A 17,213-nucleotide genomic window follows, 5' to 3' on the forward strand; every position below is an offset into this window, starting at 1 on the left:
CGATGCATACTTTGTTTATAACAATTGCAGAAAAATAACAAATACTGTAATTGTTTAAAAAATTGTTTAAACAAAAAATGCACATCGAGATTTTTCCGGGACGAATTGAGAGGTGTTTTTACTTTTTCGATGTGACTCTTAGTTTTTTTTATATTAATTACATAACTTTGAAATCCATATCTGTGGCAAACTTCAACATCGTGAAAAATCGCCCTATTTTACGGCATGAGAAAATTTTGAGCTATAAATGACTAAAATTAAAAAATTGTTTTAACTTTAAAGTTTATTTTTCTAGTGCAAAAACATTTGAAAATCAATGAAATTCTGTACTCTATATTTGTGAATAAAGAAAATTATTATTATTAAATATCGAAATGCATCTCAAAATATCTGCGCATATTTTGTTTCTTTTATATACCATGCTTAACATTGATGTTCTTAACACAAATTTCGACAGCTTGGTATTTAAATTCAAAATTCTGCTAGAAACCCAATTATTGAATTTTGTTAAAAACAAAGCATATCATTTTTTTTTGCAACTTCTGGTTAAAAAAGAACATTCTATAATTTCATATCATGGAAATGTTGGGAAATGTTTTATAAAAATAGCAAAACGGGGACCAAGATCCTTGAGTGATGAAATTAACTTCGGCTTCAATTTAAGATGAAAACATTTTAGAACACTAATTTTTTTAAGCAAACACTGAAAAAAATGGTTAATTGAGCCAGCTATTTAGTTAGTAAGATATGGTACTGCTATTTTATTAGTTGTTACTCTTATTTTATTAGATCGTGCAACAATTCCATTAGTGGCACTGACTAGTTAGTACCAGCAATGCAGTAAACAGTTGTCTCAACTAACAAAATAGCAGTACCATGTCTTACAAACAAAATAGTTGGCCCAACTAACCATTTTTTCAGTGTATATATTTACACAAAATAAATGAAAGCTTTTGAGATCAAAATCGTAATCTAAAAATTCTGTAAGAATTTCAAATTAACAAATAAAAAATGTATGTTTAAGGAAATGAAATTTACCTTCTTTGATATATTTGAACACGTCAAAAAAAATTTATATTGAAGCATTGTGGAGTAAGGGTTCCAATATATTAATTTTTTTAATCACATTCTAATAATTAATAATTATATTGTTTGGTACTATCGAACATGGTAAGCAAATTTCATTTGGTTTTTAGATCATTCTTTAATTCTGATAAAAACGTTATTTTTTATATCTTTACTTATAGCATTAGTCACTTTATATTCTTACGAACAGATGTAATCAAACTTCGAGGAATTTTCAATAATGTACATGTAATTTTTCTTTAATAGAAATCATATTCTGAAATTAAACAGAAGTTAAAAGGATAAGCTTGTCTTATATTCTTCGCAACTGTTTTAAAAATAATTTCCCAGAATTAAATAAAAAGTAAATTCATGTTTCTGTGGTCTATCCAGCCGAATGATGAACATAAATTGTATGATGGTGTCATACTTTACTTTTACAGCTCAGAAAAATGGTCCTTTTCCCACGTTTCATGAGAATTAAGATTTTATGTAAATAAAATAGTCACGAAATGTGTCAGGAAATGTATAAGATGCTTTCAAAATTCGTCTTCTATTTTTTATTTGCAACTTAAAAATTTGTATTAGAATATCTTCTTTTTTTTAATCTAGATTTTGAATCTATGAACTTAATGTTTTATCGAATATCTCGAATTTCATAACCAATCAAAGAACATCTTCAGCTTTCGTGAGACTACAAAATTCCAACCTCAAAGTTCGGCCTACGTTCAAAATTATATTTCCAAAATTATTATAAAAGAAAATTTAAGTTTAAAAACGAAATTCCGAAATTAAAATATAAAAAATATTTATAAACAATCCCCTGGAATGTCATGCTTCGGAGGACACGAGGAACAGCTATATCTTGTCGAACTAACCATAGAAAAATTGAAACTTACACAGGAAAAGGTGGAGGACATTAACGATTGTCTCTTAGTCGTAAAAGTTAAGCTTATTGATTTTCCTATCTTGGAAATATCGAGACAAGACTTTTATTTCATAAAACCTGGTCAACGTGATAGTGATGGCACACTGGAATTTGCTGTGGGAAAATGTTGTCTTTTCACCAAACAACCAAGAGATCTGATGAGGATGATGCAGTCGACACCTATGAAGATTGGAATCTTTTGTGCTGGTGACCGTTTTCCTATTGCCCAGACAGAGATTCCCTTATCTGGTTGCCTTTGCGATCAGGTAGTCACCTTTTTTTAAAGTAACTTTCACTATTTCTTTTCATATGTGACATCTTCATTCATCACTGAATTCAAAAATAGATTCAGATATTTTTTTATTGATTTATATTTCATTTTAATTTCGTGGAAATAGTTTAAACCCCAATCATTTATAACTGCAAAATATTAAAATTAAAACCTTGCAATAATTAAACAATTACAGCCTAAGAAGCTTCATAAAAAAGGACTTTTAGCCTACTTGATTGAAATAGAAATTTCTACAATAAAATTAAATGTTACATACTTAAAGCTATCGAAATTATTGATCTAATTCCAACTATAAACTTTTAAATACAAAATTCTCATCTTAAGTTGAAAAGTTTCAACTTAAGCAATTTGAACCGTTCATAATTGAATGATTTTGGTGAAAGTACTTGAGGATAAAAAATTTGTATTCCAAAATAAAATATTTGAATCTCAAGTTCTTAATAACTTAAAATTTGACAAAGCTTTCAAAATTCTACAATTCCATATTAGGTGCTTCAACATTTTGAAATACAAGCCTCCCAAATAGAACAATCTTAAATTTTAACAATCATAAATTAAATTATAGGTTTTAAACATTAAAGATGAGAAATTTAATCGCTTTACGCCTTTGTCCATAGTATAATATTGAGCAATTTGAAATTAGTCTTCAAAAATGAGAAAAAATTTATTTCAGAACTTCAAAATTACACGATTTCAGTATATTTATAATTTTTGCATTGGTATTTGATATTTTAAGCTTGTCCAATTCCGCAATTACAAATAAAAATGTCGCTTTGTTATTTAAAATTGCTGTATTAAAATTCAATTCTTCTAAATGGACCAATTTAAAATTTGAAGAATGATTAATGATTTCATGAATTTTCAGCATTAAAAATGTATAATTAAACTTTTTTAATTTAAAGCATTCTCAATCATAAGAGAAATAACAATATATATTTATTAATTATGTAGTGATTCACTGTTTATTTTTACAATGTGAATGAAAACATTTAATATGAGACCATATAATTATGTTCAATTTATAATTATTAAATTCCTGATGGGAAAAATTTTTACAAGAAAGTACAGCATTTCTACAACTTTAATATTTATTGTAAGAATCTACAAGATATTACAGAAAAATACCGGATTTTGCATTTTTTAAATTTGGGGTTGACTTTATAAAAACACTTTTTATTTTACGAAGATTATTGTAGAAAATTAGAATATCTTTACAAGAAAATGCCAGATTTCAACAAAGTTGAAATATTAGGAAAATGTGTGTGAAATTACGTCGTAAATACTAGTAGTTTATTGTAGAAATATACAAATTCGAATTCAAAAAAAAATTTTAGTATATGTAATATATTAGTTTCTACAGCGACACAGTCATCACTGCTGTATTAAACAACAAATATGGATTTTATTAAATTATGATATAAAATAAATAATTTTTTGTTTTTGAAAATGAATTTTAAGAGAATATTTAAAACGATTTTACAAAATTTGAATTATAAACAACAAGTAAACAATTATTAATTCACGAAAAATCCGCGAAAGTTTAAGATATATTTAGACGTTTCGAAAAGATTCCAAAACGATTTAAAACGTGAAAATATTGTAAAACATTGAAAACAAAATGTATATTTCTGTAAACTTCGATTTAAAAGAACTTAGAAGCCTTTTAAGAACTTTAAAAGGTTTCAAAAGAATGACCAATTTATTATCCAAATTTGTATAAAAACAAAAAACCATTTTTTTAAATTAATTTTCATATAATATTAAACATGCTTTCCAGAATTTTCAAAAAAAATTGTAGAATTTTTAAAGGCAGTTTTTGACTGTGTCTAGCCATCCTCGAAAAAATGTGAGAATTCGAACAGGGGATGGACTGATTGTCCCGAAAAGTCAGGACGGCTAGCTAAGCTTATGAAAAATATTGGACTAGTTATCTCGAATTTCAGGACGACGAGGCACTTCGCTTTTTTAATCTTGCCGAATTTTCGAAATATTGCAAGAAAAATTCGAGTTTTAAGATAATAACAAAGTTTTGATTACATTCCTGGAAAATTTTTAAATAATTTTCTTAACAAGTTTCCAAGAGAATATTTAAAAAGATTTAGAAACAAATTTGGATGTATATATTAATTTTTCTGGTCATATTGACTAGTTCGCGCCTGCGCGTGTGCATGTATATGGATATGGGTGTGTGTGTGGCACTCTTTTTTGTGAACACGATAACCCGAAAACGGTTCTAAATAAATTGATGAAATTTTAAAGAATTATTTTCACTATTAACACCTTAAAACCGACTGAAGGATCTCCAAAAATATTTATAGCATTTTTTAGCTCTTTATAATATTGGAAAAAAATTTTTATTGGAAAACTTTTTTCATCGACATAATTCAAAATTGATTCATGTATAGAACAGACTTTTGGTCATAAATTTACAAATAAAATAATTCTGATAATTTCTGTAAATAAGTTATAAATAAGCTGGGAAAGGGTATTTTGCGACATAACTTCCACCTTCCCTTTTCCAGCTCGAAAAATTACAATTTCAATTCAAAAAATTTGTCTGATTTGTCATTGTATTTTAAAAAGGGTTCGTATTATTTTGTAAATTCATATTTTTGCAAATTTCTATATTTTGCTCGTGAAATGAGCACCATTTATTTTTAAATAAAAAGTGGAAACACTTCAGATTCGTCCAAACAAAGAAAAAAGTAGTACTTTCCTGTAACAATGGTTTTAGTCTTTCGTACGGATTTGTAAACATTTATCCATCAGGGAGACTATTTATATTATAAATTTTAATTTATTTAAATATGTTCAAATACAAATATTTTCAGGTAGCAATGGCATCAAACGATCAAGATCACCTTCCTAAACCCTACATTTTAAAGGGAGGTTTCCATCTCCTGGATCCAGGCGAAACCCCTTCAGGAATAATAACTTTAGATCTGAGACTTCATTGCTTAGGAAAATCCTTCACAACTCGTTATCAATTACGTCCGAAAAGTTTCTTATTCAAAAGTGATCATGATGAACATGAATATTGCGTAAAACGAGTTTTGCCACCTGGGATATCTGTAGATCAAAAAGAATTTGATATCATGAAATGTGGTGATGATTTATTAACTAAAATCGAAGAAGAATGTTTAGAAACAGAAAAACCGGGAGAGATAAAAGAAAAGGGGAAAGGGGATATAAAAAAAAGGAAAGGAAAAAAAAGGAGAAATAAGAGATAAATTCTAACGGATTAAATTTGATTCAATTTGAGATTTTGTTTCATTCATCGCATAAGATACTAAATCACTCACTTTTTATATGCTTTGCAATTTAAGGGGAATGAAGTAAGTAGGAAAATGTGAACTACATTTTAATTTCTCGAAGCAAACTTTGTTTTAAAAAATTTTTAAACGTGTTTTAAAAAAGACCTAAATAAACCTGAAAAAATTTTACAAAAAACCGTAGCTGGAAATAATTGTCAAAAGTTCACTTTTTATACAAAATAAATCAAATTAGGTTAGTTACTTCAAAAATGTAACCAATTCGTACTTTTTCCCGCCTGTGAGTATGGAATTAAAATAATTTTGAAAAGTTACAAATAGAATTAAAATGTTACGAAAACTTCACATATTTGCGGAACGAATTGTAAAAATGGAAAAATATTTCGAACTTCTAATCCTTGAAAATACTATTGAGACATCGAAAATTCAAGTTTTGAACCAAGCGACACGAAATTCAAAATAAATTCAATAAAACGACCTGCTGCTTCTAAAAGGACTTACAAAAGTTCCATTTACTATTTTTTTTATAGGTAGCATCAATTATCTTTTCATCACAAATATTTTATTAAAGAATCAGAAATTAAAATTTTGACCTACTTATACTATACGAAATAAATTCTAACAACAATGTTTGTAAAAAATAATATTTTTAACGATTAAAATCATAATAATTAATTATGGTTATTAATAATAAAATATACAAAAAAATCGTCCAAATTGAGATCTATGAATCTAAAAAATTTGCATATTTAATTACAAAGCAGTATTAAGGACCAAGGGATGAAATCATATTTTTAATCAGTAGCTCAAAAAATCCCTAGATTATGTGTTTTATACAAATCAAATGATTTTCGCGACTATTGACCAGTTTTTCGGTAATTATTAATTACCACTTTTAAACCAATACTTTTTTATAGACACGTCCTAATGTAAAAAGTGTATTAAATAAAATAAGCATTTTTTGTCTGAAAAACAAACATTTACATTATTTACCACAACGCAAAAGATACGATAAAAGTTAAACAAAAAAATTGTTTCTATTTAAAAGTTTTAGAAAAGTATCCCATGGCACTTTTAGATAACTCGCGTTATTTTCCAGATTTTTACAAAAATATATATAAAATCCTTTGAAATTTATTTGTTCTCAAAAATACAATTTTATTGTGTTATGAAAAACAAAACAAAAACGTTAACAATTTTTACATGGAACTTTTTGTTTTGAATATGGTATTTTTGAAACAGCAAACATTCTATTTTTCTAAATTACTTCATTATTGTTTCACCAGTACGTAGTTAAAACTTCTTAATTACGTCCAGCTTGTTTTTTCTTGCCTTGATAAGGGTGCTGTGTGGGTGCCGAAACGTTGGTGATTATTTTTTACGAATGTTTTTTTATTGCGTTTTAATTATAATAAAAATAAAAGGACGAAAAAAAGAAAAAGACTAAAGAAATAAAAGAAGAGAAGAAAGGGTATTTGGTTGGTTGCCTTATCATTTTTCCATCCTCTTTTTTATGCTTGCCCGCAAAAAGAATTTTTTCTTTCCCTTTTTAAGAGCAAATTTTAATCCTTTTTTCAAAATGCAATAGGAACATTTTTTGGTGGTTGTCCAAATTTGGTCGTTGGATTCTTGATTTCATTTTCAGGAATTCTGCACAGTGATTTTGTTGCTATTACTTTTTTCGTATCTTGTGTCGTTTTTTTCAATTAGATTTTCGTGTTTCAAATACCTTTAAGGCACACGTATAAAGCTGACAATCCTTACATTTAAAGTAACCTACAAAAAATCAAGAGAAAAAAAGGTGAGGTTCTTGTTCAAGTTGACTTTTAATATTTTTAGAAACATCACCGTCATTTCATCAATTTTAAACTTTTTTTAAATTTCCTAACGGATTCTGAAATAAGACGAAATAATATCAGAATCGGAACGAAAGAATAAATACATATGAGTTCAAAAGATATCACACTTTAAAAAAAAAATTAGAACATTTTTTGATAATCGGCGTTTCTATATTAAAAACTTTAAAGAAGAAAATATATGTGAGTGGCAAATAATTATGTTACTTGAGAATGTAATGTTTCTTCTATTTAAAATTAAGTCGTTTACTTACAGCCTTTAATATATGTGTTTACCTAGATAAGGATTACAATTATCACAAGAGTCATGAAAGTTTATAAACAAAAACTATGATGCTCTTCTTTTGTCTAAAATGAGATTAACAAAGGTGCAGATTCGTTGACAGTTTCGATCTGTCACTGGTTTGGGTGGTCCACATTCAAGTACCCTTTCCGGCACACTAAATTAATGGCGTGACCTTTGTGTATCGTCGTAAAATTAATGATGCGCTTAACATTCGCCGCCAAATTCCTGTGTAATCGTCATTAAAAAAGACACTGGTTCTGGAACATCGGGTGTGATTCCATCGAACGATGGCCGAAAACCATGGCTGTCGAAAGCTCCTTAAATTCTAGGAATGAAAGAATCTACATCCAGGTCCTCGTTCACCATATAAATTTATCATCTCACAAGATCCACGACGAAGGAACTTCCTTCTTGTGCGTCCGTGCCGAATTCATCGACCTTCCATCTGCTGAAATCAGACAAGGGGAATTTGTCTCCGCCAAGAAGGCGAAAGATGACTCACACCCTGGGAAAAACTGCATCGAATTCAACTCAGGTAAATCTTGTCTCTTTGTTGAGCCACCATCAAACATTTTCAAAAATATGCATCTAAAACCTCTCAAAATTGAGGTTATTTCCAAAAAACAATCTCAATATCTTCCTCTTTGTGAAGCACATATTTTCTTTTCGGATTGTAATGATAAAGAAGTATCTTCAGTTTTAGAGGATAGTATCCACATACCTATTCTTGGTAAAAATATCTATGATCTCATGGATCATCAAGGTGCTTCTGGTACCATTGAACTTTCTCTTAATTTTACTTCTCGAAAATCTAGCTCTTCTGTGAATGAATTTCAGAGTTTAAAATCAGAACCTAAAATGTCGTCAAGAATGCCAGAGAGGGACCTTCCGATCATAGAAGCTCCGAAACGTCCGCCAACGGCCAAAATGGGTGATCCTGAATTTGAAAATCTGACATGTGCTGAAAAATTAAATGATAGTAGTTATCGAAGCTCGATTTATAGGACTTATCCCAATGAGCCAACATGTAGATGTGGAAATGGATATTCCAAAAAATCTTCTAATGAGTCTTTTTATCCTGGTGGCTGCACAAATCGAAGTTGCTCTAGTAAAATAAAATCAGAGAAGAAAAATGGTTGTGCAAGTTCTGTTGTTCGAAGTAAAAGATTAAGAGGGGGGGGTGAAGGATTGGGAAATTTGGAAAGTATTTACAAAATAGGAAATTTGGATTCTAACATCATGCGTAATAATAGTTTCGACAGAAGATGCCATTGTATATACGATAGTGGAATTAACATTGGACACAACACATCCAATATGAAATTTCGATTAGGAGGAGGAGGAGAGGAAAAACCAACTTTCAGCAACCAAAATATGGATTCAAACATTCCAGAAACAATGCAAAAGAATGGTTCTTGTTGTTGTCCAGACAAAGAGGTTCTAAACTCAGTAATGCAAAGAAGAAGCGATCAACAAGCTATAAAGAAACCTTGCCTAGGAGTCGATTGTCTCATAAAAGCATTTAATGAAGCCCAAAAATTTGTGGATTCTATAGGAAAGGTTTCAGGGCTCGCAGGTCTTGGTTTGATGGATCCATCTGAAAGTCCCTATTTTGGTAGAAAGAATGAAGATGATGAAGTTGTTAAAAAGGAGTCAAAAACAAATAATTTAGCACCTGCGCCTACTATTCGTCATAAAATTAATCGCAATTGTATCGGTGTTTGTGACACAAAACGCTCAAACAATACATCAATGTTCTCAGGGAGAGTGGGTCTGATTAGAGAAGTTATTCCAGATTTTCCTACTTCCAGTGGTTCTGTGGTTCCTGGAGCAAAAGTGAAGAAAAAAGATGAGAAATTGGAAAAGCAAAAAGGAGGGGCAACTTCTTTAGTAGGTTTAGAAGAAAGTGGCCCTTGTGGAGGTCCGAAATGTAGATCAAAGAGAAAAAAAATTAATATTGACGCGGAAGTAAATAGTATTCTGAAAGTCTCTTCTAAACAGAAAGTTAAGGAGAAAAAATCCAAGATTTATGATAAATTTGATAAACGAAAGAACAAGTATATTTTTGGACCAAGTGCAGATCGAAATGGTTTAAAGTTGTCAGAGAATATAGGACAAAAAATGAGCAAATTTGTTTATTCAGCTTGTGATATTTATCCAGGATTGAGCTGTGGACATAAATCTTGTGTTGAATCAGTTTCTAGAGTTCCGCCGAATATGGGATGGATGTGGCGTCCAGAAATTCCGGTAAATTTATTGCATTTTATAAAAACAATTACGATATAGAAAGTATCCTAATTCTAAAACTTTTCTCGTTTTCAGCTAGTAATTGATAAAGTTTGAAGTAGAAATATCAATAGAAAAATCGTTACGGACAAAATAAGATTTTACAATTTTCCAGCTCCACCAATTATCCTTTTTCTAACACTTTAAAAAATTCATTGATGAAAAATATATCCCATTAATAGTAGGAAGATTAAGCAATCCCTATATGAATATTTGTTAAGAATATATAAATAAAAAAGATCTTACTGAATTTTATGAAATTTATGAGATTTCACCAAATTCTACGATACACCATGAAAATGCACGGTTCATAAAGAGAATCCATGTTCTTTCACATGATTCCGTATAGAATTTTCAAAACTTCAAGTGATTTTAGAATTTCAAGAAATATCATGAAATTTCGGGAATATTAGATCCAGAGAACGACATTCTGCTTCTAAACAGATCTAAACAATTACATTTGAACATTTTAATAGGACTCATTACTTCCCTTTTTGTGCCCTAAGATGCTATTGCGAAAATTCGTGAATTAAAATTTTGAGCCAAATGATGTTAGATACGAAAATAAGTCAAGAAAAATAATCTTTGCAATTGAAAACATCTAAAAAATGGCCTCAACATTAAGAATGTTAAAGAAGATATCTTTATAGGTTTTAAAAATTTTCGAAGGATTTCATGAAATTTGTATTATTGGGTGATGCACTTCTCAATTATTTGACTTAAGAGGTACTAAATTTATTAAAAGTATTATAATAAAAATTAAAAGATTTTACCACATTTTTGAGGATTTTACGAAATTCCATGAAATTTTAGACATTAAAAAGAACATGCATTCTCTGGAGTCTGCAAGGTTTTCAATTAATTTAAAAATGCCTTATTCACGGAATTTGAAGATAATTCATATGATTTAATTAGATTGCAATCAATCTGCGGAATTTAAAGATTTCTTATTAATGTAAAATGATATTAAAAAAAGTCGTAGTATTTTCATGGATTTAAAGGAATTGCTGAAAGTTGAAGGTAATTTTATACATTTCAAGAATTTAACATATTTCATGGTATTCCGGAGAAAAAAAAGGATTTCTGTAATTTCAAGAATTTAAAGGAATTTTAATTTCGAAAAAACTATTTCAGAGTCTGTTAAGGTATACCATTAAAAAAAGTTATTTCATTAAATTTTAAGGAATTTTATGAGAATTTGAACATTTCGAAAGAATTTCATGAAATTTCAAAGGGTTTCTACGAACAGCATAATATTTCCAGCAATTTGTAGAATTGAAGAGAAATTCATTGGGTTTCTACAATCTTAGTGTGGCATTCATAAATTAAGTATTTAAGGGTTATTTTGGGACCTTTAGACCCTTCTTTGTGACCATTCTTTTATAATAAGTATACGCAACTTAAACATGAGCGTACAAAATTTCTACCCCCCCCCCGCCCCTTCACTTCCTCTAAAAGACTTATAATTAAAATTTGTGGATAACCTCGTATGGGAGTTCAATATAGCATAAAATATTGATCGAATTTTGAGAAATTTGGTCAAGTATAGATTTAGAGCTAGTAATATGGAAATTTCCGTAAAATTAGCGCTGCATTTATTTTATTTTAGCGAGGTTTATTTTATTGAGTTTCTGGAATGTAAGGGTATTTTAATGAATAAATAAATATTTCACGAGATTTTAAGGAAGTTTATGGAATTTCAAGGAGTAGAAAAATTTTTTATTCTATTTGAAGAAACTTCGTGGAACTACATTGACTTCGTTCTCTTTTTTCGTTTCTGGAATGTTGAGGGGTTCTAATGCGCAACTAATTATTTCACGTGATTTTAGGGAAGATCATGGAATTTTGAAGGGGAATCAAATCTCCATGGAAGGTGGAAACACCAATTTCAAACTTCGAAAAAATAAATTTCAGCACATAAATAAAAAAATACATGTTTATATCAGCCGTGCCAATTTTTTTTTTTTTTTTGACAAAAAATAACTTGTGCTTAAAAGTACCTGATACGCATACTACTGTGCTGTAAATATGAAGTAAAAATCTTGAAAAATTTTGGAAAAAAACGAGGGAAAATATTTTTTAAATGATCAATTTCAGAATTTCGATAAACGAAAACATGCTCTGCGTCATACTAGGCTAGCATAAAAATTATCTTTAATGAAGAATCGCACTCAAATTAATAGTTCCAAAAAATGCAATATTTTCGAACTTAGAACGTGTTTTTACCAAAAATGATCGAAAATACGAATTTCGAAAATCTAAAGCTTATGCTGAGTTGTGCTAGGGTAGTACATTAATGATCTCTAATGACGAATTCCACTCAAATTAATATTTTAAAAAAAATGAAATCTTTTTGAACTCACAATAACTTTTTCACTACAAATTTTCAAAGATACCAATTTTGAAAATCTTAAAATTGCGCTGAGTTGAGCTAGGTCAGCACAATAAGTATATCTAATGATGAATTGCACTTAAATGAATATTTTCGAAACAAATGCAATGCTATAATTATTGTGCTAAACTATCACAATTCAGCACAACAGTCAGATTTAACTTATACCTATTTTTGCCAAATATTGGATCAAAAACACGTACCAAGTTCAAAAAGATTGCATTTTCCAAGTTTCCCTTTTCCGAATTCTGAAAAGCAATGCGACTAACAAAGATATGTTTTTTTATTTTTAGGCCGTAATTTTTATTTTTACGTTCTCATCAGAGAAGGTATTAGATTTGTATAAAATTTGCCCCCCCCCCCCATTTTTTATCAAATGTTTACGTTTTAAGACCCCCTGAATCCGAAAAACAGGTTTTTACCAATGTTTCTGTCTATATGTCGTTCCGTCTGTCTCTATGTGTGTATGTATGTCTGTCTGTATGTCTGTATTTATGTATGTATGTATGTATGTATGCATGCATGTATGTATGTATGTATGTATGTCTGTCTGTATGTCTGTATGCCTGTATGTCTGTACATATGGCTGGCACATTTTGAATATTTTTTAAACCACTTTTTTAAAAATTCACAAACTGTTTGTACGGTTATTCATAGTATTCAAAAAGTCGAACAATTTATCCTAATTATTTTTTAAAAAATCCAAAATTACCAGAGTTATAGTATTTACAGAATTTCAAAAAACACAGAAAAATAAAAATTTTAAGCTAATTAACGGACCATATGAAAAAATGGCAAGAGAAGAAAAGTTTGATTTCTAAATGCCCTAGAAGGTTATCATAACAAATTTTTAAATTTTTTTGATGAATAAAAATTTCGAAACTTTGAAAGCATTTAATACCAATGCAAGTCACGAATTATAATAATATACACTTATGGGAATTATATAAAATTTCAGGGATAAGCTCGAGTGCGAAGCACGAGATACGTCATGAGAATTTGTTCGTTAAAGCCGAAGGAGCTTTAGAAAAAGAGAATTCCCAATCACCAAATTACTGTTGTCGATGTTTTCACCTTTAGTTTTGAAAAATCTGTGCACAAAGATCGAGCGAGTAGCGCGAGGTAAATACATTATCGAGCGCGAAGCGAAGTGATGCGCGCGCGATGAAAATGTGCCCGCGAGGCGGCCAGATTTTTGTATATACTTTGCGGCACAATAGAGCACAAATATAGCATAATGCAGAACAATTTCCATTTGTTTAAACCCAATTGGCGAGGCTGAATTAAATAAATGTTTTTTTTTTAATCTTGGGCCGAAATTTTTATTTTTTCAACAAATCTTTTTCGGCGCAATAGAGCACAAATCTACCACAATCAAACACAATTTGCAATTTTTCAAAATTTGAGTTTGGCGTAGCTAACTTTTTGGATATGGTTTCAACGTATAAAAAATATGTTCTGAGGATTTCAATGCATACGTGTATAATGTGACTTATTCGAATACATCAAATTATTTGAAAATTTCAATAGATTTTCCACACGATTTTTTTAGAAAAAGTGAGTAAGTTTGTATTAAAAATTGCAATTATCAAGGAAAATTAAGGTTATATGATTAAGACATACCCTTGGGCTTTTAAAATGAAATAAACTTGGTTAACAAGCAAGTATTATTTTGAATTTTTTCAACATTAGTTATTTTTATCCAGTAAGTCCCAGTTTTCCAAGTAAATTTTAGCTAATTTTTAAATGCTTCAACAATTTGTTTAGTAAATCGTCAAAAATCATTATTTTTCGAATTAATTGATATTGACAATAGATATCGCAAATAATACTTCTTTAAGCATATTTTAAAGTTGTTTGAACCATTTATATTTTTATCATTGTTTTCAGCCAAATCGTGAAAACTTAGACAAAATTTTTTTCTATAGTAAATTGTGCAAATTATTGTTTTCGAGAAGTTTTTCGAATACTTTACAGTATGTCGATTATCAATCATAATTATCCTGTCAACGGATTCGATTTGAAAAATAACTACCTATAACTTAACTGAACACAATATTTTTTTTAACTATGGTTTATGTTCTGTGATTCGAAGATATTGAATAAGAAGAAAAATAGTGTAAGATATTCAAAAAAATTAGAATTTTCTCCACCTTACCTGTGAAAAGGTACAAATGAATGGTTGCTAAGTGTATGATTTCAAACTATCTTCAACAATAAATATCATTCTTAACATTCATTACCTGCACCATTAATTCCATAAGAATAGAAAATAGTAACTTTTTAACATTCACAGGGGAAAACATTTCTTAATTAATTGCAAAATTTTAATAATGATTTTATTTGCCAAATGCAGTAACTTTTCAAGATTTACAGGGACGAAAAATTGTCTAGGCAAATGGAAATTGTATAAATATTTGGTAAATATCGTTAAATAAACATATTACACTAACCATTCATTAATTGTGTCATTACCTCCAGGAAATAATAACTTTTTACGATTTAATGCAAAAAAATGGTTCAAGCAAATAAAAAATGTTGTAATTATGATCAACTAAGTTAAGAAACAAATATTACTCTAAAAATTCATTATATGATTCATCCCGAGAAAAATTAGCTTTTCACGATTTACGGGGTGGATCATTGAAAAATCAAAATACTAAAAAACTTGTCACTCATCGCATAAAAATAATTTATCCTGATAAAATGTCAAAAAATACCATCTTTAGAATGTATTTGACATAAGAATGCTATTTTGCATTTTTGTGGCATGTAGCGGACGTAGTACCACGGGATTTATATGGTCAAAATGAGAAATTATTGACTGAAAATAGTTATTTGAACATTTCTCAAAAGTTGCCTAATCTTAAATTTAAAAATGGTGGGATTACCAAAACTCGAAATTCGAACTTTTCGGGTATAAATTTGAAACACTCTACTGTAAAATTTTAGAATAAATTAATTATAGAAAGTTTATGAGAATCGTTCATTTCTATTTCAGTATATTTTGACTGAAATTCAAATAAATAAATTCTCTTTAACCTTTAGCTCCCAATCTAGCTGCAAGAAAAAAATTTCATTCTTCGCATTTTAAATTTAAAAAAAAAATAATCTGAAATTATTTTCCGCAGTTGGGTAGATTAAAACCACGCATTGGATGGAAGCCCGGAGCAATCAACGCTCGACTGCGTCAAGTTCTCCGTGAAGTGAAAGCAAATTTCTGGCAACGTGAAAGATCTCATGGAAGACCCAAATCTGTTCCTTCGGGAAGCAGAAGAGGAACTGCGACAAGAAGAAAAAGGAGTTTCAGTTCAGTTAGGAAAGAACAAATAGAAACACCAGAAATCCCTGAAGAAGAGTGGAAAGAACCTCCACCAACGCTGCATATTCACAGAAAGGATGGAGTCTATTATGTCACAATGTACCCAATAAAACAAGATACGATGGTTGTTCCAAAGTTAGAAGAACCAACTAAGCCACTTCAATTCAAAATAGTAAAAAACAGAGGCGATGCTTCCGATCTCTCCAGTTCCACTGCCTCGGATATGGAAATCGAATTTTCACCACCTGCTGCGGTTAATAGATATCGCAAGAAGCCTGATGTTATTCATATTGAAACTCAAGTTAAGCAACAGGAAATATTGGATGCTTATAAACCACCCGGATCTAAAAAAAATGAGAAAAAGTCCGGAAAGGAAAAGAAGACTAAGAAATAGAGAAAGAATGGTGAACAAAGAGCGAAAAATAGTAAATTCGTAGAGTAAAATTAAGAGGTTTATGCATGATGAATTTAATTCATGTTAAAAATCAGAACGGCGTGATTGTCCGTAAATTTTCATTTGCCTTTATGGTAGTAAAAAATAAACATGATAAAAATATTGAGAATTAGAAAAACATTCAATTATCAGATACATTTTCTGCAGGTTATTAAACAGTTTTCCTTAAATTAAATTGCCCTGCAAAAACAAAAGATAACTTTTATTCTGTTAAAGTTCTACCTTCAAGCTTTCAAAATTGAACATATTTAATTCCTCTAGTCATATTCAGTATCATGTAGCTACAAATGATTTGTCGTTTAAAATGTAACAGTTTATGTGTGAAATGGACTAAAAATAAAAAATATTTAAATTTTCCTGACAACAATGTTAAATGAATTTGTAAATTTAAATTTAGAAAATCAAAACGTTAAAAACTATTACAGAAGTGTGCAATGTTAAGTCAAGAGAATTCATACTACTTCTAGAATTAAAAGAGATTTAAAAGCATAGCGTTCTAAACAGATATATCCAACATTATGAAGATTTTTAAGGAAAATTAAAAAAAAATTAATTAAAATCTTTCCCAAAAATTGAATTTTCAATGCAAAAAAAATTCGACCATACTTTCGATCATTAGTTTTCATTATGTTTCGAGAACATAGAAAATGAAAATTTTTTCGGTCGATTTAGACGCATACGAACATCGGACGCTACTAATGCGCTAAGGGTACGGCCCGCTTTGTCGCTACGGTACTGTTGGTGCCGCATGACTAACCACTACCCAGTGTATTTGAAAATAAATTCTCAATCAAGATTCGGGTTAGCGAATCACCCCCAAGTACAGAAAAACAGCGCAGAATCCTCATTTGTAATAATTATGTATTTTTACCTTTGTTGACCAAGTCATACATAATAAGTTTGAGCGTGATTTTATGTTAATGCCTTATAAATTGTAAGACTAAAACGAATATTAGCCTCACCTCTTACCTACTAAAACCTGTTGAAAGAGTCTTTGGCAGTCATATCCGCGATAAAATCTTGTCAAGTAGGCCTCTTCACAAGCAACAACACGCCTATA

At 29.5% G+C, this 17,213-nt stretch overlaps 2 protein-coding genes across 2 annotated transcripts; both read left to right on the forward strand.

Annotated features, from left to right (window-relative positions):
- The first annotated feature begins 1,737 nt into the window (after positions 1 to 1,737).
- LOC117173058 lies at positions 1,738 to 6,470 on the forward strand. The gene is made up of 2 exons (XM_033361433.1): positions 1,738 to 2,259; positions 5,117 to 6,470. Exons 1-2 carry the CDS (start codon positions 1,894 to 1,896, stop codon positions 5,513 to 5,515), a joined length of 765 nt encoding a protein of 254 aa, XP_033217324.1. The 5' UTR covers positions 1,738 to 1,893; the 3' UTR covers positions 5,516 to 6,470.
- A 1,306-nt stretch (positions 6,471 to 7,776) lies between these two features.
- LOC117173057 lies at positions 7,777 to 16,652 on the forward strand. Its single transcript, XM_033361432.1, has 3 exons — positions 7,777 to 8,234; positions 8,537 to 9,946; positions 15,509 to 16,652. The coding sequence occupies exons 1-3, from the start codon at positions 8,193 to 8,195 to the stop codon at positions 16,091 to 16,093; spliced, it is 2,037 nt and encodes a 678-aa protein (XP_033217323.1). The 5' UTR covers positions 7,777 to 8,192; the 3' UTR covers positions 16,094 to 16,652.
- Positions 16,653 to 17,213: the final 561 nt, after the last annotated feature.

This window comes from Belonocnema kinseyi, chromosome 5 (assembly GCF_010883055.1).
Source record: "Belonocnema kinseyi isolate 2016_QV_RU_SX_M_011 chromosome 5, B_treatae_v1, whole genome shotgun sequence".
In the NCBI taxonomy this organism is placed as follows: domain Eukaryota; kingdom Metazoa; phylum Arthropoda; class Insecta; order Hymenoptera; family Cynipidae; genus Belonocnema; species Belonocnema kinseyi.